This window comes from Elgaria multicarinata, chromosome 3, assembly GCF_023053635.1.
Source record: "Elgaria multicarinata webbii isolate HBS135686 ecotype San Diego chromosome 3, rElgMul1.1.pri, whole genome shotgun sequence".
Taxonomy (NCBI): Eukaryota; Metazoa; Chordata; class Lepidosauria; order Squamata; family Anguidae; genus Elgaria; species Elgaria multicarinata.
In genome coordinates this window covers 159,474,638-159,500,808 of record NC_086173.1, presented here as the reverse complement: position 1 = coordinate 159,500,808, position 26,171 = coordinate 159,474,638, and the positions used below count along the sequence as shown (strand labels likewise).

Sequence of the window (26,171 nt, the reverse complement as noted above, 5' to 3'; positions counted from 1 at the left end):
AATAATAATAATAATAATAATAATAATACATAATAGTAATATAATAATCACAGTCAATCATAAGAAAACATCTTTACATATATGTACAAACTAGCAGTGGAAATGAACTGGAGAGACAAGCATTTGGCCGGCTCTTTTGAATTGCTCTGTAAAGAAGTCCAAGCGCTACCCACTTCATCGCTCTGTAACATTTCCTACGCTGAGCAGGATTGGCCCTGTGTGGGGTTCTTCCTCCTGAGCCTCAATCTTCACCTGTATTCCATTGCTCAGCCCTCCACTGCTTTCTTCACCAGCTTCATCTACGTTTAAAATATAATCTTGCTCACAGATGAAGTGCTCACCTGTGGATTCTTTCGCCTCAGGATGAACCGGTCTCCTGTGGGTGAGTTGGTGCTTGTACATACTCGACGTGTGATTAAACCTCCTTCCACAGTCCAGACACATGTATGGTTTTTCCCCCGTGTGGATTCTCTCGTGCCTAACCAAGTCCGCCTTGTCTCGGAAGCCTTTTACGCAGATAAAACACCAGTACTTCTTTTGTCCCCGGCGGCTCAGGTTCCTTCTTGCTCTGAGTCCCCCAACCACACCTAGCATGGGCTCTCCAGGCTGGTTCCTCCCTGGCCAGTCCTTCGAAGCGCACCTGGCAGCAGCCGCGTTCTCTGGGGACGCGCCCCACAACCTGTCCTGCGATACTGCCAACTCCATACTGGTGTTTTCTCGGTTCACATGCACTTCTCCGTCGCCTGAGGGAAGAAAGGGAGAGAATCCAAACAGGAATCACACCTTGTGCACGGGAAAGGAAATTAATTTAAATCCTTCTATCCCTTTATACCCTTTTGGGATAGAGATGTAAAATTTCCAGAAATTTTGAAGCCATGGAAAAAAACCATCCCCAACCCCACCCCCTGGGGTTTTTCGGAGGGACGACGACGGCAATTTCGGGAAAATTTAAATAATGCAAGATAGATGCTTTTGAACTGTGGTGTTGGAGGAAAATTCTGAGAGTGCCTTGGACTGCAAGAAGATCAAACCAGTCCATACTCCAGGAAATAAAGCCAGACTGCTCACTTGAGGGAATGGTATTAAAGGCAAAACTGAAGTACTTTGGCCACATAATGAGAAGACAGGATACCCTGGAGAAGAGGCTGATGCTAGGGAAAGTGGAGGGCAAAAGGAAGAGGGGCCGACCGAGGGCAAGATGGATGGATGATATTCTGGAGGTGACAGACTTGACCTTGGGGGAGCTAGGGGTGGCGACAGCCGACAGAAAGCTCTGGCGTGGGCTGGTCCATGAAGTCAGGAAGAGTCGGAAGCGACTGAACGAATAAACAACAAAAGCACTTTTTACAGATTAAAAGTTGCTTTGTTACTTTAGGAACATAAAATGTAATTAAGTCCAAGTTGGTTTGGCATAAAATTATTACATTTGGTATATTAAAAGGACAGTGTATTCAAACAATTATTACGAATTGAATTTACTTTTTTATTTTTATTTTTGTAACAAATGGAGCTACGAGCTCCTGAACTGTTAGGAACACCTGTTAGGAACCTCTTTCAGTTTTGCCAGTTTATGAGGAGCAGGCGAAAAATCAATTTAAAACAGCAACAACAGAAGAATCCACCAACATTAGTAACAAAGAAAATTATTTATGTTTCCACTAGTCCTCCAGTGTCAAGACATAAAGCCCCCGTTCCCATAAAAAGAACTGAGAAAAAAGGGGGAACCAAGATTCAATGCATGAAATTTAATCAGACTCATTTCCTGAGCAATAGCTAATCACTATCAGTTTCAATCTCTGTTTTACTGGCAGTGCTGCCCCCTAGAGGCAGAAGTGCATCGTGCTCTTACATTTGAGAGTTGTAGTCTCAATTTGCAACCTAGGACTTGCTTGTCGTTGGTGCACAGAAATTGTGATAATCTGATACTGTACATAGTTTTTAGAAATCATTTGGAGAAGTAAACATTTGAACACCTTAAACATTTTATTCATTGTGCTAAAATAAAACATCCCATCATTCATTTTTTCTCCATTTTTTCCAATTTTTTGGGGAAAAAACAAAAAAGACTTTGGAAAAAAATGTGCTTTTTCCGATTTTTTCCTGTTTTTTCCCACCAGCCCCTCACATCATTTTGAGGTATAGAGATTAAAATAATTTATATCCCAAAAGGTGGGACATAAATACACAATACAAAAACCTGGTATTACAAAATACAAGTGGGGTCAAGTTGCAGTTAGAGATGTGAAAGGCCCAGGGAAACCCCCAAAAACTTCAGGAAAACCCCCCCCCCGTTTTTTCCCAAAGTCTCCCCCCCAAAAAATGGAAAAATAGGGGGGAAATGAAGAATAAAATGTTTAAGACATAAATAATGGTGGTTTCTTTCTTCTGTGTGTGTTTTTAATTGTTTTTTGCCTCTTCATCCCTCTTCATCACAACAGAAATTCCCTCTTCATCACAACAGTTAAAGCTGCAGGAGCCCTGCCCTCTTTTAAATCTGGTCACTCTAGTATAGCTCCTGCAGCTTTAACTGTTGTGATGAAGAGGGAATTTCACCAGGTTCCCCATATATACAAATGACACCTGCTGAAATGTCCTTTTCTATGCAGCTGTTTTAAAGATACAGGAGCCCTGTCCTCCTTTTCATAGTGTCACCCTACTTAATTAACCCTCCCACAAGTTTTCAAGTAATAGTGCTTAGCCTGAGAAGGGTTTATGCGACGGGCCTAGTATAAGAATCTGTTATGTCCCACGTACTGCTTCTGATACTGCCGGTAGCACATTGTCACTGGGACTAGTAGCCATTGATAGCCTTCTCCTCTGGGATTTTGTCAAATCCCCTTTTAAAGCCATCCAAATTAGTGGCCATCCCGACATCTTGTGGTAGCGAATTCCAAAGCAGATGTGGGAATAGTCCTGAGCCCAGCCCATACCTCCAGACGGTTTGTCTTCCAGATGTTTCCTCTTGTGTCTATTCAGAGCCGGTTTCTGAGTGAAGCTCTGCCCGCACTCCAGGCAACTATAGGGCCTCTCTCCCGTGTGGACCGTCTGGTGCCGGAGGACCTGTGAAACATCCCGGAAACTCTTCCCGCACTCCAGGCACTCGGGACGCTTGCGGGGGCCCGTTTGGATCCTCGGAGTTCTAATGGTCACTTCCAAACCTATTTGGCCAGAGGCAAGAAGTGGTGTGAGTGGATACATCTCATAGAATCATGGAATAGCAGAGTTGGAAGGGGCCTACAAGGCCATCGAGTCCAACCCCCTGCTCAATGCAGGAATCCACCTTAAAGCATCCTTGACAGATGGTTGTCCAGCTGCCTCTTGAATGTCTCTAGTGTGGGAGAGCCCACAACCTCCCTAGGTAACTGATTCCATTGTCATACTGCTCTGACAGTCAGGAAGTTTTTCCTGATGTCCAGGTGGAATCTGGCTTCCTTAAGCACCACACCTCCCGTGTGGTGCTTAATTTGAGTAGAGGTGGGTGGGAAGTCTCGCTGAGGCGTTTAAACAATTCATCATCAGGTTAATTGGCAAAGACAAAAAAATATTCTGAACCACTGAAAAGAATTCGCTTAAATGTGTGGCAGATTTTTTTTTAAGCGCTAGGGATCATTAATACAGCAAGGTTATTGGATTTTAAGGCACAGCGCAGAGGAATCGCTAACTTCAGGAGCCCGTTTATACAGGTGATGGCTGCTTATACTAGAGACTTAAGTAAAACGGCGGGCGCAATTTCCGGATCTCTTAGCGCATGGACTGCTGGGATATGGGGCGGAGCATTTGGAGGACTCAGGTGCTCATCTAACAGGTTTGTGGTTAGCGTGTGGTTAAGGAAAACAGAACCACACAAGGGTTAACGGTGTTGTGTGCAAGCGTTCCGCATGAGGTTAGTGCTAACCACAGAGAAACATGGTTAAGCTAACCACGAAGCCCTCAGTGTCGTCTGAATGGGGCCAGTGTTGGTGCCAGGCAGGCCTCAGTGGGGAAATCATTCCACAATTAGGGGGCCACCACTGAAAAGGCCCTCTCCCTTGTTGCCACCTTCCAAGTTTATTAATTTATTATTGCATTTATATCCTGCCTTTTTTCCTCCAAGGAACCCAAGGCAGTGTACATAATCCTCCATCTCTCCATTTTATCCTCACAACAACAACCCTGTGAGGTGGGTTGGGCTGAGAGTCTGTGACTGGCCCAAAGTCACCCAGTGGGTTTCCATGGCTGAATGGGGACTAGAACCCGGATCTCCCGACTCCAGTCCGACGCTTTAGCCACTCCACCACACTGGCTGAAACCAGTGTGAAATGTACATGTTTAGTTTATTTTAATTTATTTTTTATTTTATCTTATTTATTACATTTCTATACCGCCCAATAGCCGGAGCTCTCTGGGCGGTTCACAAAAATTAAAAACATTCAAAGTATATTAAACATTTATATCCTGTGTTTTCCTTAACAAGTGCAAGGCAGCTAATACCAAAATGCACTTCAAAATACAATAATAACCATTTGATTTATTTTTTTAATGAGAGAACGAGCTTTGCTCTTACGGGGGATTCTGGGAGGAAAATGGCACATGGCATCAGCAGTACGAGAGAGGAGAGACGAAGTCTGAGTGATGTGAAGGATAATAAAACTTTAACGGTATTGTCGAAACAATAAATTTGTAGTTTAAAAAGCTCAATGTTTTGGATACCAGGATCCTTCATCAGGAGCTGATAAGAAGTATTCACTGTTGGAGACAATAATATTGTCGTTAACAGCAAAGTTAAAAACTTTATCTGTGGCGTGTCCATGTCGAGAGCTACGTTTCCTATACACAATGCTGCTTGTACCACAGCAAACGTAGCTCTCGACGTGGACGTACCACAGATAAAAGTTTTTAACAGTGAATACTTCTTATCAGCTCCTGACGAAGGATCCTGGTACCCGAAACGTTGAGCTTTTTAAACTACAAATCTATTGTTTTGACAATACCATTAAAGATTTATTACCCTTCACAGCACCAGAGTTAGGCCTTAGCTAGAACTAAGGTTTATCCCGGGGTCGTCCCTGCCTGCTCCCGGGATCCCCTGTGTGTCGTTTAGATGCACAGGGATGACCCCGGGACGGTCCCAGGATAAACCTTAGGTCTAGCTAAGGCCAGAGTCTCTCCTCTCTCATACCTAAAAACTTTTCTTTTCCCTATAGCTTTTAAATATTGAGTTTGTTCCGACTCTATACTGTTAGCTTCACCCCACCCGGTCCCTGTTTACACTTCCCTGTGCCTGTTTGCATTCTCTTTCCCTCCTTATTGTTTACTACAACTTTCTTAGATTGTAAGCCTATGCGGCAGGGTCTTGCTATTTACTGTGTAATCTGTACAGCACCATGTACATTGATGGTGCTATATAAATAAATAATAATAATAATAATGGTGCTTTTTCTCCTTTTTCCACAGGTGGCACCAGCAGTTAGGTCCCACTGCCCGACCCAGGGAATTCAGCCTCCCCCAAAGATCAGCCAAAATGACCCACACAATTTTGCTCGGTGCACAGTGAGCAATACCTGCGCATACCTGCGAAGTCAGTGTCATCAAGATGTTTTCTCAGGTGCCTGTTGAGGGCAGGTTTCTGGGTGAAGCTCTGCCCGCACTCAGGGCACGCGTACGGTTTCTCTCCCGTGTGGACCGTCTGGTGCCGGAGGACGTGCGAGATGTCCCGGAACGACTTCCCGCATTCCGGGCACTCGGGACGCTTGCGGCCCGTGTGAGTCGTCTTCTGGTGTCGCGTGAGTTGCGACGCGTCCTGGAAACTTTCACCACATTCCAGGCACCAGTGCCCGTGTTCCTCCAAGCGGACCACGGTCTCATACACCCCTTCGCTGCAGAGGGTGGCTTCGTCCCACCTGTCCGGCAGGTCTGTTCGGTTCTCCTGCACCAGCTGGCAACCGCGGTCGAGCGAACCGGATTGTCCCAATAACGTCCCGAGCAGCACCGGCAGTTCGGAACACACTTGCTGAGATGTTCCCGACTTATTCCCATTCACTGTTCTTTCACCAGTGGAAAGCGCATAAGTATCCAAGCATCGGGTCTTCCCTGGACCAGAAAAGGAAACAGATAAAAAGCCACACAATCTAGCATCCTGCTTCCGACAGTGGACAGCCTATGCCTCTTGAAAGACCACAGCAAGATATAAGAAGCACTATGGTGGATCAGACCAAGGGTCCATCTAGTCCAGCACTCTGTTCACACAGTGGCTGACCAGCTGTCGACAAGGGACTCACAATGCAGGACATGGTGCAACAGCACCCTCCCACCTTCCATAATTTCTCCCTAGAATCTTGTACTGAAAGATACACCTCCAGGAAAATCTAAACATGGAGAGGGCCTTCTCAGTGGTGGCTCCCCACCTCCTCTGAGGCCTGCCTGGCACTGACATTGCCATCTTTCCGTTGGGCGAAGAGAGGTGGCAGGAGGTGCGGGGAGGGTGGGTGGCGCGCCAGGGGCCCCACTCTTGGACGCCGGGGTCCCTTTCCCGGCCTTGGGGGGCGGACGGGGAGGGGGATGAGGGGGAGGGAAATGGGGGGGAGGGGGGCAGAGGAGGGAGGGAGGGGAGGGAGGGAGAGGAGATGAGGGAGGGGGAGGAGGAGGAGGGAGGGAAATGAGGGGGGGGAGGGGAGGGAGGGGGGAAGGGAGAGGGAAGAGAGAAATATATATATATAATGGGGAGGGGAGGGGGCGGAGGGAGGGGGATTGGGGGAGATAGATAGATAGATATATAATGGGGAGGGGATGGGGGAGGGGGAGAGAGAGAAATATATATAATTATAGTCTGGGAAGTTCTGTCTTCCTCTCTCTATAAAGTTATTTCGCATTATCTATAGAGGCAGGGAGGAAACAGGCATAAAATGTGTGGTTTATCTGTGTCTAGCTAGCTAGCTAGCTAGATATAGAAAGAAAGAGAAATATATAGGTATATAATCCAGAAGGAGAGGCGGGTAACCAATAAATATATTATGCAGGGCCTTGCTATTTACTGTTTTACTCTGTACAGCACCATGTACATTGATGGTGCTATATAAACAAATAATAATAATAATAATAATCTTTTCAGTGCCAAGTTAAGACTGCCCTCCACTCCCTGGCATTTAGTGGCATATAACGAGGCACTTATGTCAGCTGTCTGGAACAAGTTTAATGTTGAAAATGTTTATTGAATTTACAGCTGTTAAATTATTTTAAATTTTATACATTAAAATTTCCTGACTGTGTTTTTACGCTAATGTTGTACATGTAATGCTGCATAATGCTGTTGTTTTAATTTTTTGTTGAACTGTTGTGAACCTTCAGAGAGATTTGAATATTGGGTGGTATTTAGAAATATTTCATTTCTAATATTTCATATTAGAAATGAAATAAATAAATATATTAATATGCTTAATGATCCTGTTCCTGTATATTATGGTGGACATGTTTAGAATCATAGAATAGCAGAGTTGGAAGGGGCCTACAAGGCCTACAAGACCCCCTGCTCAGTGCAGGAATCCACCCTAAAGCATCCCTGACAGATGCTTGTCCAGCTGCCTCTTGAAGGCCTCTAGTGTGGGAGAGCCCACAACCTCCCTAGGTAACTGATTCCATTGTCGTACTGCTCTAACTGTCAGGAAGTTTTTCCTGATGTCCAGCTGGAATCTGGCTTCCTTTAACTTGAGCCCGTTATTCCGTCTCCTGCACTCTGGGAGGATCGAGAAGAGATCCTGGCCCTCCTCTGTATGACAACCTTTCAAGTATTTGAAGAGTGCTCTCATGTCTCCCCTCAATCTTCTCTTCTCCAGGCTAAACAGGCCCAGTTCTTTCAGTCTCTCTTCACAGGGCTTTGTTTCCAGACCCCTGATCCTCCTGGTTGCCCTCTTCTGAACACGCTCCAGCTTGTCTGCATCCTTCTTGAATTGTGGAGCCCAGAACTGGACGCAATACTCTAGATGAGGCCTAACCAGGGCCGAATAGAGAGGAACCATTACCTCACGTGATTTGGAAGCTATACTTCTATTAATGCAGCCCAAAATAGCATTGGCCTTTCTTGCAGCCATATCACACTGTTGGCTCATATTCAGCCTGCGATCTACAACAATTCCAAGACCCTTCTCGTTTGTAGTATTGCTGAGCCAAGTATCCCCCATCTTGCAACTGTGCCTTTGGTTTCTCTTTCCTAAATGTAGAACTTGGCATTTATCCCTATTAAATTTCATCCTGTTGTTTTCAGCCCAGCACTCCAGCCTATCAAGATCATGTTCTTTGAGTATGGATCCTTACAGAGTCAAAGTAGCACCGTCCACACACACAAGAGAGAGAGATCAGCGGGCTTGTGGAAACCTCAAAGTACCTGCAGAAGGACACCCTGAAAAGCAGAACTTCACTCTGCCAAACTAAGTTGCAGGTTCCAGTTGTTAATTTATTTTTATTTTATTTATTTACAATATTTATATACCGCTCCCCACTGAAAATTTTGGAGCGGTGTACAAGATAAAATAAAATAAAAACAGAATAAAACACTTCAAAATAGATTTTAAAAGATGCAAATGACTGCTGCTAGACCTGTACACCATGAGAGGCAGTGTGGTGCAGTGGTTAGAGTGTTAGACTGGGATTCCAGGTTCTAGTCCCCACTTGGCCATGGAAGCTCACTGGGTGACTCTGGGCCAGTCACAGACTCTGAGGCTAACCTACCTCACAGGGTTGTTGTGAGGATAAAATGGAGAAGAGGAGGATTACGTACACCGCCTTGGGTTCCTCACAAGAGGAAAAAGGTCGGATATAAATGTAATAAATAAATAAAATGGTGCCTCTTGGATGTTTTCATCTCCAACGCGTAACAGCCTCATCAACATGGTCAACAGTCAGGGGTTATGGGAGGTGTGCTCCAACAATACCTGAAGACCATCAGGCTGGGTAAGGCTAAGCTAGTATAACAGATATTGTTGCAATACCTCTCACATATCACACTGAAAAGATATGCTAAGAGATATATCTTTTTTAATGCCAGAATTTTGTCGTGGAAATTAAGTGTGTCTGAAAACTCAAGGCTATTCATATAATCAGCCCCTGTTAATATCAGCTACAGACCTCAAGAAGCAAACGCTAGAGAGAGAATACGCAAGTCATTGTCCTCATGGAATACAATGGGCAAAATGCAACATAAATCCTACTTAGAGTAGACCTATTGAAATAAATGGAACTTAAGTCTCATGCATCCAGTGGAATTTTAGGGTGTTTTAATGATGTATACTATGTTTTTAATCCAGTTTTATGTATTTTATACTTATTGTTCTTCCCCTACTTGATCCAAACAGAGAGGTGGGTAAGATGATGATGACGATGATGATGATTTAAATGGGTTTACTCTTAAGTATGACTTATGCTGGATTTTACCCAAAGAGACACCTTAAACTATGGCTTTAACCACGGTGGTTAAGGCAAAAAGCCAGGCCCCGTTCAGAAGACCCCTTAAACCACGGCTTTAACCACGGTGGTTAAGGCAAAAAGCCAGGCCCCGTTCAGAAGACCCCTTAAACCACGGCTTTAACCACGGTGGTTAAGCCAGAAAGCCAGGCCCCGTTCAGAAGACCCCTTAAACCACGGCTTTAACCACGGTGGTTAAGCCAGAAAGCCAGGCCCCGTTCAGAAGACCCCTTAAACCACGGCTTTAACCACGGTGGTTAAGCCAGAAAGCCAGGCCCCGTTCAGAAGACACCCTAAACCACAGCTTTAACCACGGTGGTTAAGGAAGAAAGCCAGGCCCCATTCAGAAAACACCTTAAACCACAGCTTTAACCACGGTGGTTAAGGAAGAAAGCCAGGCCCCGTTCAGAAAACACCTTAAACCACAGCTTTAACCATGGTGGTTAAGGCAGAAAGCCAGGCCCCGTTCAGAAGACACCCTAAACCACAGCTTTAACCACAGTGGTTAAGGCAGAAAGCCAGGCCCCGTTCAGAAAACACCTTAAACCACAGCTTTAACCACAGTGGTTAAGGCAGAAAGCCATGCTCCGTTCAGAAGACACCCTAAACCATGGCTTTAACCACGGTGGTTAAGGAAGAAAGCCAGGCCCCGTTCAGAAAACACCTTAAACCACAGCTTTAACCACGGTGGTTAAGCCAGAAAGCCAGGCCCCGTTCAGAAAACACCTTAAACCACAGCTTTAACCACAGTGGTTAAGGCAGAAAGCCATGCTCCGTTCAGAAAACACCTTAAACCACAGCTTTAACCACGGTGGTTAAGGAAGAAAGCCAGGCCCCGTTCAGAAAACACCTTAAACCACAGCTTTAACCATGGTGGTTAAGGCAGAAAGCCAGGCCCCGTTCAGAAGACACCCTAAACCACAGCTTTAACCACAGTGGTTAAGGCAGAAAGCCAGGCCCCGTTCAGAAAACACCTTAAACCACAGCTTTAACCACAGTGGTTAAGGCAGAAAGCCATGCTCCGTTCAGAAGACACCCTAAACCATGGCTTTAACCACGGTGGTTAAGGAAGAAAGCCAGGCCCCGTTCAGAAGACACCCTAAACCACAGCTTTAACCACGGTGGTTAAGCCAGAAAGCCAGGCCCCGTTCAGAAGACCCCTTAAACCACGGCTTTAACCACGGTGGTTAAGCCAGAAAGCCAGGCCCCGTTCAGAAGACCCCTTAAACCACGGCTTTAACCACGGTGGTTAAGCCAGAAAGCCAGGCCCCGTTCAGAAGACACCCTAAACCACAGCTTTAACCACGGTGGTTAAGGAAGAAAGCCAGGCCCCATTCAGAAAACACCTTAAACCACAGCTTTAACCACGGTGGTTAAGGAAGAAAGCCAGGCCCCGTTCAGAAAACACCTTAAACCACAGCTTTAACCATGGTGGTTAAGGCAGAAAGCCAGGCCCCGTTCAGAAGACACCCTAAACCACAGCTTTAACCACAGTGGTTAAGGCAGAAAGCCAGGCCCCGTTCAGAAAACACCTTAAACCACAGCTTTAACCACAGTGGTTAAGGCAGAAAGCCATGCTCCGTTCAGAAGACACCCTAAACCATGGCTTTAACCACGGTGGTTAAGGAAGAAAGCCAGGCCCCGTTCAGAAAACACCTTAAACCACAGCTTTAACCATGGTGGTTAAGGCAGAAAGCCAGGCCCCGTTCAGAAGACACCCTAAACCACAGCTTTAACCACGGTGGTTAAGGCAGAAAGCCAGGCCCCGTTCAGAAAACACCTTAAACCACAGCTTTAACCACAGTGGTTAAGGCAGGAAGCCACGCTCCGTTCAGAAGACACCCTAAACCATGGCTTTAACCACGGTGGTTAAGGAAGAAAGCCAGGCCCTGTTCAGAAAACACCTTAAACCACAGCTTTAACCATGGTGGTTAAGGCAGAAAGCCAGGCCCCGTTCAGAAGACCCCTTAAACCACGGCTTTAACCACGGTGGTTAAGGCAAAAAGCCAGGCCCCGTTCAGAAGACCCCTTAAACCACGGCTTTAACCACGGTGGTTAAGCCAGAAAGCCAGGCCCCGTTCAAAAGACCCCTTAAACCACGGCTTTAACCACGGTGGTTAAGGCAAAAAGCCAGGCCCCGTTCAGAAGACACCTTAAACCATGGCTTTAACCACGGTGGTTAAGCCAGAAAGCCAGGCCCCGTTCAGAAGACCCCTTAAACCACGGCTTTAACCACGGTGGTTAAGCCAGAAAGCCAGGCCCCGTTCAGAAGACACCCTAAACCACAGCTTTAACCACGGTGGTTAAGGAAGAAAGCCAGGCCCCGTTCAGAAAACACCTTAAACCACAGCTTTAACCACAGTGGTTAAGGCAGAAAGCCAGGCCCCGTTCAGAAGACACCCTAAACCACAGCTTTAACCACGGTGGTTAAGGAAGAAAGCCAGGCCCCGTTCAGAAAACACCTTAAACCACAGCTTTAACCATGGTGGTTAAGGCAGAAAGCCAGGCCCCGTTCAGAAGACACCCTAAACCATAGCTTTAACCACTGTGGTTAAGGCAGAAAGCCAGGCCCCGTTCAGAAAACACCTTAAACCACAGCTTTAACCACAGTGGTTAAGGCAGAAAGCCATGCTCCGTTCAGAAGACACCCTAAACCATGGCTTTAACCACGGTGGTTAAGGCAGAAAGCCAGGCCCCGTTCAGAAGACACCCTAAACCACAGCTTTAACCACGGTGGTTAAGGAAGAAAGCCAGGCCCCGTTCAGAAGACACCCTAAACCACAGCTTTAACCACGGTGGTTAAGGCAGAAAGCCAGGCCCCGTTCAGAAAACACCTTAAACCACAGCTTTAACCACAGTGGTTAAGGCAGAAAGCCACGCTCCGTTCAGAAGACACCCTAAACCATGGCTTTAACCACGGTGGTTAAGGAAGAAAGCCAGGCCCTGTTCAGAAAACACCTTAAACCACAGCTTTAACCACGGTGGTTAAGGCAGAAAGCCAGGCCCCGTTCAGAAGACACCTTAAACCACGTCTTTAACCATGGTGAATAAGGCCATGGTTGAAACCGTGGTTTAAAGTGTCTTCTGAACACAGCTCGGCTTTCTGGCTTAACCACCATGATTAAAGCCATGGTTTAAGGTGTCTTCTGAATGGGGCCATCATGTCACACTGGCAGCTGCAGAACTTCAGTTAAAAAAAAAAAAAAAGTGCAGTGCAAAAAGTTATCATTCTCTGCAAAATGTTTCCACATGACTAAATTTAGTTATTCTAGATTAAATATTTCTAAAAAGCCATAAATGCTGTTATCGTTCTCACACTCCCAGTGTGCTACCACTGAGCCGTGGTCCCGCACACATCAACGCGATGACTGCGAACCTGATGAGCTGGGATCCTGACCATCCTCCAGCTGAGCTTCACGGCCGACGTGCCTGCTGGATCCGGAGTCCAACGGAGACCACTCCGCCTCAGAGGAAACCACAACCACATCGTCGCATGGCCTCAGCACCTAAAACAGCAAGGACGATTCCTATCAAGCTGGTGCCTCATAGCCAGGAGGGAGAACACTCCGAGCGTAGGCCCTATTCCGCCCCTTTCATCCTCACCATGGCAGAGCTTCCATTGTCAGCATTTCCCTCTCACCCTGTTAAAACTGAGTAGGAAAACCAGGCTAAGAACCTAAGAAGAGCCCTGCTGAATCAGACCAAAGGACTATCTAGTCCCACAATCACCAACTAAATACTTCCAGGAAGCCCACGAACAGGAGAGGAGCTCAATAGCCTCTTCCGCTCTTGTTCCCCAATGACTGGACATTGCATATAGCCGGCATGACTAGTAGCCATTGATACCCTGTTTCCCTGAAAGTAAGACATCCCCCGAAAATAAGACCTACTTCCAGTTTTGCCTCTCGCTGTAATATAAGGCATCCCCCCGAAAATAAGATCTTTTTTTTTTGTTCAACAATAAATGTGTACCGTATTCTTCTTCATGGAAAAATAAGACATCCCCTGAAAATAAGACCTAGCGCATCTTTGGGAGCAACAATTAATATAAGACACTGTCTTATTTTCGGGGAAACAGGGTATTGTCTCATCCACCAGGAATTTGTCTGATTCCCTTTAAAAACTAAGTTGCTGGCCCTCGTCTTACCTTGTGGCAGCAAAGCACATAGCATAACTACGTCCTGTGTGAAGTAGTGCTTCCTTTTGTCTGTCATGACCTTAGCTTCTGGTATTGTAGGAGAGGGAGAAAGACCTTTCCCAATCCACATTCTCTATACCATGCATAATTTTATGTAACTCTATCATATCCCCCTTTACTCCTCGTTTTTTTCTAAGGTAAAACACCCAAATGTTATAACTGCTCCCCAAATCTGGAGTGGATTGGGCTGATCCGGACCCCCTAAATTTGGATCCGAATCAGGTCAGGGGTGGTCCGGATCGGTTCGGGGTCGATCCGGAGCTCCGGACGCCATTTTGGATCCAACCTCTTTTTTTCCCCATTGACTTGCATTGGAAAAGAAAAACACTTACAACTTTTTTTTATGTTTCAAGGTACACACATGTAACTGGGCACCATGATAGCTTCTAAATAGTTCCTTATTCATGCCAATTTTGAAGTAAATCAGATCATCCCCTGATTTTTAGAGAATTTTTAAAGCTTCCACCCCCATTTACAAAACTGCATTATCTCCGTCATTTTTCAAGATACCACATACATGTAACTGGACACCATAATAGCTTCTAAATAGATCCTTCGTTGTGCCAGTTTTGAAGCAAATCAGATCATCCCCTGATTTTTAGGAAATTTTTTAAGTTAAACTTCAACCACAATATCCTTTAGAAATAAAGTGTATTCGAAGGAGATAGTGAAAGTGCATTTCAGGACAACAGCATTTCAAAGGGAACACAGTGTTCCCTTTGCACTGTGTTCCCTTTGAAGTGCTAATATTGTCCTGAGATGCACTTTCACTATCTCCTTTCCAAAAGGCTCCCCTTCAGGATTATCTGCTTCTGAACTTTCTCTCTCTTACCTTGACCTCTCGTTGCTGTCCTCGGAGGAACTCTTCCGCCAAGGCCACCGCCTGAGAACAGACCTGAGGGCAACGGGCCTTCACCCAGCTCTGCATTTCCTGGGGCAGGATGGCCAGGAACTGCTCCAAGATCAACAACTCCAGGATCTGCTCCTTAGTGTGCTTCTCCGGTGTCAGCCACCACTGGCAAAATTCCCGGAGCCTCTTCCACACCTCTCGGGGGCCCTGGGCCTCCTGGTAGCTGAACTGCCGGAAACGTTGGCGCCGTGCCTCAGTGTTGACGGCGCCTTCTCCCATGACAGTTGCCTTCACCGCCCTGTTCTCTACAATGCCTGGATTGCCAAAGGCCCGTGGAATGTCTCCATTGTTGTCCACCAGGAGCTGAGCAACCCCTTCTCTGCTAGGCCACGGGTTGCTCTGAGTAACCGTCTCGCAGGAGGAGTCCCACGGCAAAGGTTTCGACTGCAGTTGGCTTCCCCACCCAGAGGGAAGGGGCTGCACTGCCTTCAAGACCTCCTGCCACTGGGTTTCCCAGCACTGAGCCGCCCCCTCCTCTGGTCTTTGAGTCAACTCTTGGGGAGCCATCCAGCCTAGAAACTCCCCAATAGTCCCAACCTGAATGACACGTGGAACCATCCTTTCCCCATCCGCTTCCAGAGGCTGGGCTTGGGCTTCCTCCCTTGTTTTCCTGGCAGAGCTCACTCCACATTCTAGAACATTCTGGAAGGAATAACTCATGGCTCCCGCGGCCCTCAGTTCGGTGGCCATTTTGTCTGCCAGTGTTGAACAGGAGGCAGCGTCCACATACGGTGGAGAAAACGGGGTCCTTTTAAGCTGGCGAGCCCAACAGTAGAAGAACAATGGGTCGTAATGTTATAACAGAGAGTCCCTCACGTCAAATAGATATTTGTAGCTGCCTCCTCAAAGGGGAGCTAAACAGAGAGGTTCATGATAACAGAGGTCACTCTTAGCCAAGGACTTCATGGGTGAAGCGCTGGGAGGCAACCATGGAAGAATTTTCACACCTCCTTAAGAGCGGCACATTTCATAGTTTTAGATGCCAGGTCGATTGCTCCAGGTGACACAGCAGGATCGATGGGCGATGCCCACCAAATCTGAAGTGACAAAATTCCCAACCAGCAAGAAAGGGGCTTCTAAACCCTGAATGAAAGAGACACAGACTGGAATAAATAAGTAAGGTTAGAAACACCCTCCAGGGGTGCAGCGGTAAATTTTGAAATGCAAGCCCTCATCGTGACGGTCCCCGTAGCCTCCACCCCCAAAGAGAATCCCAAAAATCAGGCTGTGGTGCTGATCCGTATCAACAAACCAGTTCTAGAAGTTTTCACCTCTATCAGGAGCAGGACTTTGGTAAAGGGAATGGTCTTCATTGCCCATTCATGACAAATTACTTTGCATCACCAGAAGGAACAATACATTGTTGACAGGGGAAATTCGCGCACACACACCTGCACCAGCTATTGTGAGGACTGCAGCTAAGCGCAGATATGTAAAGGGAATGTAAAGGGACTGGCGGACAATGTCAGTGTCCCTACTCATAAAAAGGTGTCGGGGTCACATCCCTACAAGCTCTGACACCACTACGCCACTGTTGACAACGCATTCTGAAAGAGGAATCCTATTGTTAATCCACCTTTCCCAAACTTTGGCCCTCAGATGATGATGATGATGATGATGGGCCCGATTCAAAGTGCTGGTGTTAACATTTAAAGCCCTAAATGGCTTGGGGCCAGGCTATCTGAAGGAACGCCTCCTCCCATATGTACCTGCCCGGACCCTAAGGTCATCCTCAGGGGTCCATCTCCTCGAGCCCCTGCCAAAGGAAGTGAGGCAGGTGGCTACCAGGAGCAGGGCCTTCTCTGCTGTGGCACCCCGGCTGGGGAATGAGCTCCCTAAGGAGGTTCGCTTGGCACCTACGTTATATGCTTTTAGACGCCAGATGAAGACCTTTTTATTCTCCCAGCATTTTAACAGTCTATAAATAAATTTTAACTTGGTGTTTTAAATTCGTAATTTTGCATTGCTGCTGTTTTTATCTGGTTGAGCTTTTATATTGTATTTTATATGATGGTTTTATACTGTTGTTTTATACTTTGAATGTTTTTAATTTTTGTGAACCGCCCAGAGAGCTCTGGTTATTGGGCGGTATAGAAATGTAATAAATAAATAAATAAATAAATAAATGATTATTTCTTACCCGCCTCTCCATTTTAATCGAGGCAGGGAACAACAGTAAATATAAAACACATAAAACTGAATTAAGAACATAGTATACATTGTGAAAACATTCTAAAAACACTCTAAAATCCCCCTGGATAGGCATGCTGGAAGAGATCAGTCTTAATAGCTTTCTTAAATGCTGATAGACTGTTAAGTTGACGAGTCTCCTCCGGCAGGCCATTCCATAGTCTGGGAGCAGCAGAAGAGAAGGTTCTCTGGGTAATACCCGTCAGCCTAACTTCGACTAACGGAAGTAGGTTCTTCCCAGAGGACCTGAGTGTGCAGGGCGGATTGTATGGGAGAAGGCGATCCTGCAGGTAACCTGGACCCAAACCATGTAGGGCTTTAAAGGTGATAACCAACACTTTATACTTTGCCTGGCGGAAACTATAAAACTGGTGTAATGTGGTCACCCCTAGGTGACCCCTATTCTTGGGCTACAACTCCTATCATCCTTGACTACATTGGCAGATGGCTGACGGGAGTTGTAGTCATATTAAAAAAACAAGTGGGGACCCATGGTTGAGAAAAGTTGCAAAGATTGATCTCTCTCCCTTCCTTCCTTCCTTCGAAATGAAATAGTTCAATTTTTCTTCCTTTCCAGTCACTTTCTTCTAACCAAAGCAGAAAAGCCAAGAATGGGCCTGTTCAGACAACATGCTAAGCCATGGTTAAGCCACTAACTCTTTTTTAAAAATGGTTAGTGAGTGTGCTTACCATGGTTATCTGGCCATAACAGTACGATATGGCTGCAAGAAAGGCAAATGCTATTTTGGGCTGCATTAATAGAAGTATAGCTTCCAAATCACGTGAGGTACTGGTTCCTCTCTATTCGGCCCTGGTTAGGCCTCATCTAGAGTATTGCGTCCAGTTCTGGGCTCCACAATTCAAGAAGGACGCAGACAAGCTGGAGCATGTTCAGAGGAGGGCAACCAGGATGATCAGGGGTCTGGAAACAAAGCCCTATGAAGAGAGACTGAAAGAACTGGGCATGTTTAGCCTGGAGAAGAGAAGATTGAGGGGAGACATGATAGCATTCTTCAAATACTTAAAAGGTTGTCACACAGAGGAGGGCCAGGATCTCTTCTTGATCCTCCCAGAGTGCAGGACACGGAATAATGGACTCAAGTTAAAGGAAGCCAGATTCCAGCTGGACATCAGGAAAAACTTCCTGACTGTTAGAGCAGTGCGGCAATGGAATCAGTTACCTAGGGAGGTTGTGGGCTCTCCCACACTAGAGGCCTTCAAGAGGCAGCTGGACAACCATCTGTCAGGGATGCTTTAGGGTGGATTCCTGCATTGATTATTATTATTTATTTATTTATTTATTTATATAGCACCATCTATGTACATGGTGCTGTACAGAGTAAAACAGTAAATAGCAAGACCTTGCCACATAGGCTTACATTCTATTAAAATCATAGTAAAGCAATAAGGAGGGGAAGAGAATGCAAACAGGCACTGGGTAGGGTAAACAGCCACAGGGTAGGGTAAAACTAACAGTATAAAGTCCAAACAGCATAAAATTTTAAAAGCTTTCGGAAAAAGAAAAGCTTTAGCTGAGCTTTAAAAACTGCGATTGAACTTGTCGTTCGCAAACGTTCTGGAAGAGCGTTCCAGGTGTAAGGGGCAGCCGAAGAAAATGGACGAAGCCGAGCAAGGGAAGTAGAGACCCTTGGGCAGGTGAGAAACATGGCATCAGAGGAGCGAAGAGCACGAGTGGGGCAATAGTGTGAGATGAGAGAGGAGAGATAGGAAGGAGCTAGACCGTGAAAAGCTTTGAAGGTCAACAGGTGAAGTTTATATTGGATTCTGAAGTGAATTGGAAGCCAATGAAGAGATTTCAGAAGTGGAGTAACATGGTCAGAGCGGCAAGCCAAGAAGATGATCTTAGCGGCAGAGTGGTGGACAGAAACCAACGGACTGATGTGAGAAGAAGGAAGGCCAGAGAGAAGAAGGTTGCAGTAGTCCAACCGAGAAATAAACAGTGCATGAACAAGCATCTTGGCAGAAGAGACAGACAAAAATGATCGAATCCTGGCAATATTATACAGGAAAAAATGACAGGATTTAGCTACTGCCTCAATATGAGGAATAAAGGAGAGCGAGGAATCAAATATAAAGCCAAGACTACGAGCTTCCTTGACCGGAGTAAGCGTAACAGCATTGAGCAGGGGGTTGGACTCGATGGCCTTGTAGGCCCCTTCCAACTCTGCTATTCTATGATTCTCTGATAATATGGTTATGAATAATTCACACGGATGTGGAAGGAAAGGCACCATAAACTACGATGAAGGAGGAGGCAAACTCCAGTGCTCAAAGAAAGGAAGAATATTTATTGTGCTCTACATGTTTTGGAGAAGATGTCTCCTTCTTCAGGAGCTGTTTTTAGTTCTTTTGAAATTCCTTAACTACAAGAACGACAATATTTTCTTCTTTTTAGATGCTCGTATATGCTGGTTTTTGAGCATTTATAACTCATAAATGCTAAAAAAAAAACACCCAGCATATACGAGCATCTAAAAAGAAGAAAATATTGTCGTTCTTGTAGTTAAGGAATTTCAAAAGAAACAGCTCCTGACAGGTGGTATCTAACCCGGGTGAGATTAAATAAAATAAATAAGCTGAACTCAGCAAATTGTTGGAGAAGGTGTCAAAAAAAAAAGGAACATACATACATATGTGGTGGGAATGTGAATTTCTTAAAAAATTGTGGAAAATGGTGTTTAATGAAATAAAAGAAATTGTAGGAATGGAGATTGAAGAGACACCTATAGTGGCATTGTTATCATTATATGGAGAATTAAATTGTAATAAAGAAACAAAAGAATTGATAACGAATTTGCTGACGGCAGCAAGGTTAATGATATCTAGGAACTGGAAGGTTCAAGGGGATTACTATATAGAAGATTGGTATAAAGAGATATGGGACATTGGTATTAATGACAAATTAACATGTAATATAAAAGTGAGAAGAGGAATAACAAAAACGAATGATTTCAAGGGAATATGGAAACAGTTCCTAGAATTTGTTTTATCTAAGGGGAGTGGGAAAGCACCTCCAGAAGAAGCAATGAGATTCTGGAAACAAGAATAAGATCCCGTGGTGGGGGGTGCACTTTTATGTTAAGTATGATTATGTTAACAGATTAAACTAGAAAATATGCTATTAAGGTTATTCAACATTATGTATTATATTGTATCTTTTTATTGTATTGATGTATGTTTAAGTATTGGAAAAATAAAAACTAATATATATATATATATATATAGAGAGAGAGAGAGAGAGAGAGAGAGAGAGAGAGAGAAACAGCTCCTGACAAATGAGACATCTTCTCTGAAATGCATAGAGCACAATAAATTTTCTTCCTTTCTTTGAGCGCCAGAGTTTGCCTCCTCCTTCGTTGTAGGAATAGTTCACATGACACACTAAGCCATAATGTTTAGCTCAAAATGCTTAACCATCATGGCTTAGTGTGCTGTCTGAACAAGGGTCACTCTGGCCTAGCGTGTTGTGTGAATCACTCCTAACCATGCTGGCCACATAACCATGGTTTAAGGCCGCTCACTAACCATTTCCAGGAAAAGGGTGTTGCCTTTTGCCGCAAATGGCTAGCGTGTTGTCTGAACAGGCCCAATGTTTAGCTCCTGGGTAAGTCTGGGTTGCAGTTAAACCTCAAAAAAGGGTTGCAGTTAAACCTCAAAAAAACCAAGATTATGGCAACCAGCTTGATTGATAACTGGCAAATAGAGGGAGAAAACGTGGAGGCAGTGACAGACTTTGTATTTCTGGGTGCAAAGATTACTGCACATGCTGACTGCAGCTTTTAAAACTTTTTGCTGTTTGGACTTTATACTGTTAGTTTTACCCTACCGTGTGGCTGTTTACCCTACCCAGTGCCTGTTTGCATTCTCTTCCCCTCCTTATCGCTTTACTATGATTTTAATAGAATGTAAGCCTATGCGGCAGGGTCTTGCTATTTACTGTTTTACTCTGTACAGCACCATGTACATAGATGGTGCTATATAAATAAATAAATAAATAAATAAATAATAATAATAATAATAATAATAATAATAATGAAGCCAGGAAATCAGAAGATGTTTACTTCTTGGGAGGAGAGCAATGACAAATCTTGATAAAATAGTTAAGAGCAGAGACACCACACTGAAAACAAAGGTCCGCATAGTTAAAGCAATGGTATTCCCCATAGTATCCTATGGCTGCGAGAGCTGGACCATAAGGAAAGCTGAGCGAAGGAAGATAGATGCTTTTGAACTGTGGTGTTGGAGGAAAATTCTGAGAGTGCAAGAAGATCAAACCAGTCCATACTCCAGGAAATAAAGCCAGACTGCTCACTTGAGGGAATGATACTAAAGGCAAAACTGAAGTACTTTGGCCACATAATGAGAAGACAGGATACCCTGGAGAAGAGGCTGATGCTAGGGAAAGTGGAAGGCAAAAGGAAGAGGGGCCGACCAAGGGCAAGATGGATGGATGATATTCTGGAGGTGACAGACTTGACCTTGATGGAGCTGGGGGTGGCGACAGCCGACAGAAAGCTCTGGCGTGGGCTGGTCCATGAAGTCACGAAGAGTCGGAAGTGACTGAACAAATAAACAACAAACAAAGTCTGTCTAGGAGTGCAGGTGCAAGGCGGGTCAGCATCCAAAATTTACACAAAAAGGGAGAAAAGTCTCAGGATGCTATAGGACAATTTTATTACACAAAAGCCCGAGGCGTTTAGGCCCCTTGTTATAAATGCTAAAAAAAAAACCACCAGCGTATACAAGCTTCTAAAAAGAAGAAAATATTGTTGTTCTTGAGTTTTTTAGGCCTTCTTCAGGGGGTTGTTATAAAGTCTGCAGACATTATTAACAACAAATTGTCTTGTGATGGTCGAAACTCATCGGGCTTTTTGTGTAACAAAATTTCCCTATAGCATCCTGAGACATTTCTCCCTTTTTATGTGAAGTCTAGGGGCGCAGCCTGAAATGCTTAAACTGTTGAACGTGCCACACTTTTATCTTGGCCTTCCTCCAAGAACTTCAGAGCAGTCCCCACTCAGCCATTTTGCCCTCACAACAACCCTGTGGGGTAGGTTAGGCTAGCCAAGGGTGACCGGTCCAAGATCATACAGTGGGCTTCGTGGCTGAGTGGGGATTTGAACCTGGGTCTCTCCAGTCCTCATCCAAGACACTTTAACCATGATCCACATGGGGCCAGAAGGTGACACATTCAAATTTATACAAATCGCACTTCACATCAGCATCAGCATCATTGCATCCATTCAACCAGAGCCTTTGCTAATTTCATCTGATACATCTTTTGTGTACCCTTCACAATCCCATCCCGAAGGCACCTCTGCTAATTTCCTTTGCCTTTGTCAAAACGCATCAAATTTAACAAGGCTTGCCTATGGTGTTATGGTGCAACTATGGTGTTTATTAAAAGAGGGGATTATTTTTAATTGCAACATCACAAATGGCCTGTTTCAACACACACACCTCCTTTCCCTCCCCAGGGCAAACGGTATCAAATGACATCAGTACAATGATACAAACTGATACAAAATGATACAAACAATAGCAGTCTTATTCTGTTGCAACAAACACAACCCAGAATCTTATAGCAAGAACAATACAGAATCTTGTAGCAAAACCAACCCAGAGCCTTCCAGCAAGAGCAATACACAACCTTGTAGCAAAAACAGCACACAGCCCTGTAGCAGGGAAAAAACAAACACACACACACACACAATCTTGAAGCAAAACCAACACAATCTTGTAGCAAAACCCCCCAAAACACTTAAGCCTTGTAGCGGGGGAAAAAAACCACAGTCCCGTAACAAAACCAACAGAGTCTTGTGGCCCCTTACAAGACTAATAGCCACGTCCAATTATGCCAAAATAAACATGTAACCTTTAAGTTGACACAAGATTCTTCTGTTATTTTTGGCAGCAACGGACTCACACGGCTACCCTCTGGATACTGCTACAGAGACTTATGGCACCTTAAAGGCCGACAAATTCAGAAGAGGAAAAGAATACTTGGAAATAAAACATGTGCTGGCCACAATATGTGGAGGAGAAGCTATTACATAGGGAATGCACCCAGATCTGGTATTCCTATGAGAAATGTGGGTCCAAAGTGAACTGAACTGGAAGATGTCGGGGATGTTAAACAGGCAGCACCTTCTTAGCAACACTTTGCCCGTCCGCTCGACACCAGATTCGTCTTTTTAAAATCCCATAACTGCACATAACTCACAGCCCGGTGCACTGATCTTCCAATCCCACTGCCCAGGTGAGAATCTTTCGCCTTCCTGTTGTTCTCGCAGTTTCCTCCAAGTGAGGGGAGGCAGAGCCAGAACAGGAAGAGGCCACTGCTAATTTGTATCCCCCCCTCCACCTCCCCACAGGACCATGTATATCTATTTATCTATCTCAAGGCCTCTCTAGGAACCAGCTCGTGCACAGTGTAACCCTTAGTGCGCTGTACATGGAAACACAAGACGGCGCACTGCACGTCCACCGATGCAAGCTTGTACCTCAGCCTGCCCCAACTGTCCAGATGTGCTGGACTATATCTCCCGCTACGGTCTCATTGGCTGAGGATAATGGGAGTGGTAGTACGACACATCTGCAGTGTGTGTGCCCGGTTGGGGATGGTCACTATATGTTTGATAGCCATTTCCGCTTTGATATAAGGCTTTAAGAAATGAGCTGTGAAAGGCCAGTGCGATATGGTAGTGGTGATATGATTATACATTTTATGCATTCTGGCCACTGCCCTACGATGGCTACTAAATTGTTTTATTTTCTGTGCACTTCTTTGCACACCAGGTGTGTGTGGGGAATGCAGGATATAAATAAACACACTACGTTTTCTCAGAAGTCCCAGGCAAAAGGCTATAGGATTGCAGCCTGAGAAGAGGCTGTGATTCTTCGAACTACGATGAGGCAGAGATTGTATTTTTCGGACTGTGTGTGTGTGGGGGGGAGATTTTCCAGAATGCAATACCCCTTTGTGCTGTTTTCTGCAGAGGTTTTCTGATCTAGTGAAGACTGCTGTTTGTTTCAATGTTTCGATTTATGGAATGCTTAGCTTGACTGGTCCCTATTCATTTTATTTTATGCATCTAGGTACTGCCTTTGAACCTATTGTTCCCCAGGGTGGTTCACAACATTTTAATGTTTTCACAATGTTTTTGTGCTGCTCTAATCACTACAATTTCATTTAGGGTGACCATATGAAAAGGAGGACAGGGCTCCTGTATCTTTAACAGTTGCATAGAAAAGGGAATTTCAGCAGGTGTCATTTGTATAGATGGGGAACCTGGTGAAATTCCCTCTTCATCACAACAGTTAAAGCTGCAGGAGCTATACTACAGATTTAAAAGAGGGCAGGGCACCTGCAGTTTTAACTGGTGTAATGAAGAGGGAATTTCACCAGGTTCTCTATATATACAAATGACACCTACTGAAATTTCCTTTTTGATACAACTGATAAAGATACAGAAGCCCTGTCCCCTTTTCATAGGGTCACTTTAATTTCATTTATTATTCTTTTATTGTACTACTGCTGTTAGCTGCCTTGGAAGGAGCTGTGGGACAGAAAGATGGGATATCATTTTCTCCTGAAATAAATAAATAAGGATAAACATGATGAGGGAATTTCACCAGGTGCTGCATGCATACAAACGACACTTGCTGAAATTCCCTTCTCCGTGCAACTGTTAAAGATGCAGGAGCCCTGTCCTCCTTTTCATATAGTCACCCTATTTTAAAGGCTCTGAAGCCCTGGTTGTTGGGTGGGGCGGGGCGAGGAAAATAACATCCCATACTCTGTATGGTATTGATTATGCTATACAGAAAATTGCTTCATATACAGTCAGGCCATTGTTCCATTTAACTCAGTATTGACTGGCAGCAACTAGCCAGGGACTCAGCCAAGGGTTTTTCCTAGCGCTACCTGCCTGAAGACCTCCTGCATGTGCAAAGTTACAGAATGCACTCTGCATATGCTCAAAGGCGCTCCACTCCCAGCCCTACTTGGAGATGCCAGGGATTGAACCTGGGACTTTCCGTAGGCAAAAACAAGCGCCCCGCCACTGAGCGACAGCCACTCCCCAAGGGAATGCCCTCTGCATATGCTCAGAGGGCCTCCATTCACCCTTTACGATTCTGCCTGCCGTGATGCAGCTGAGAAAGACCCAAGACGTAAGAGCAGAAGAAGAAAGTAAAAACAAAAATAAAAAACACCTGGGGTTCATTCTGGAACCTTATCTGTGTCCGTTCCACAGCCGATGGGTCTTCATCCCTGCAATCGGCTGCGGTGCTCTAAGGGTTAAACTATCTGACTTATGAGTCCTAGAGAGGACCGGAAATATGGCCTGCAAGGGGGAATGCCAATCCAGCAACAACTTCCGGTCCCCCTCCCCCCTGGGTTTTGATAGTCTTCAAAATTTCAGATCTTTAGCTAGGGTGACCATATGAAAAGGAGGACAGGGCTCCTGTATCTTTAACAGTTGTATTGAAAAGGGAATTTCAGCAGGTGTCATTTGTATATATGGGGAACCTGGTGAAATTCCCTCTTCATCACAACAGTTAAAGGTGCAGGTGCCCTGCCCTCTTTTAAATCTGGCCACTCTAGTATAGCTCCTGCACCTTTAACTGTTGTGATGAAGAGGGAATTTCGCCAGGTTCTCCATATATACAAATGACACCTGCTGAAATTCCTTTTTCTATGCAACTGTTAAAGATACAGGAGCCCTGTCCTCCTTTTCATATGGTCACCTTATCTTTAGCAGGGTTGCCTGCCATGGCTTTGCAGGAGGGCACAGAGAGCAGGGTGACCCTATGAAAAGGAGGACAGGGCTCCTGTATCTTTAACAGTGGCATAGAAAAGGGAATTTCAGCAGGTGTCATTTTTATGCATAATGCACCTGGTGAAATTCCTGCTTCGTCTCAACATTTAAAGCTGCAGGAGCCCTGCCTAGTGTGACAAGACACAAAAGAGGGCAGGGCTCCTGCAGCTTTAACTGTTGTGATAAAGAGGAAATTGACACCTCTTCATCACAACACCTGCTGAAATCCCCTTTTCAATACAACTGTTAAAGATACAGGAGCCCTGTCCTTCTTTTCATAGGGCCACCCTAAGAGAGAGGCTGGCAGTGGCTCCACATGCAAGGGTTAAAAATGTCACGTTCCTTTTTCAAGTTAACAAGGAATGCAGCCTGTTCCTTTTAATGTTTTCTTCTCTTTTTTTTGCCTTTGCTCACTAGCAGAAGTGCAAAGCATACTGTGGTGCAGCTGGGGGTTGGAATTTGGGACATACCTCCAGGGCCTTATAGCCCACTGGGGGAGGGGAATACCCACCCAGAAAGTGGCAAATGCAAAAGCAAACTCCCTTTCTTCCTGCAGCCATGACGGTGCTACGATTGAAGGGAGTTTAAAATGCAATGC

General features: G+C 45.1%; 1 protein-coding gene across 1 annotated transcript; it reads right to left on the bottom strand.

Annotated features, from left to right (window-relative positions):
• Nucleotides 1-23,059, bottom strand: LOC134396152 (zinc finger and SCAN domain-containing protein 21-like). The gene is made up of 6 exons (XM_063122542.1): nt 22,975-23,059; nt 14,463-15,623; nt 12,809-12,938; nt 5,551-6,069; nt 2,931-3,158; nt 1-743 (listed from the first exon to the last, which is right to left on the bottom strand). The coding sequence occupies exons 2-6, from the start codon at nt 15,228-15,230 to the stop codon at nt 175-177; spliced, it is 2,214 nt and encodes a 737-aa protein (XP_062978612.1). The 5' UTR covers nt 15,231-15,623; nt 22,975-23,059; the 3' UTR covers nt 1-174.
• Between the last annotated feature and the right edge of the window lie 3,112 nt (nt 23,060-26,171).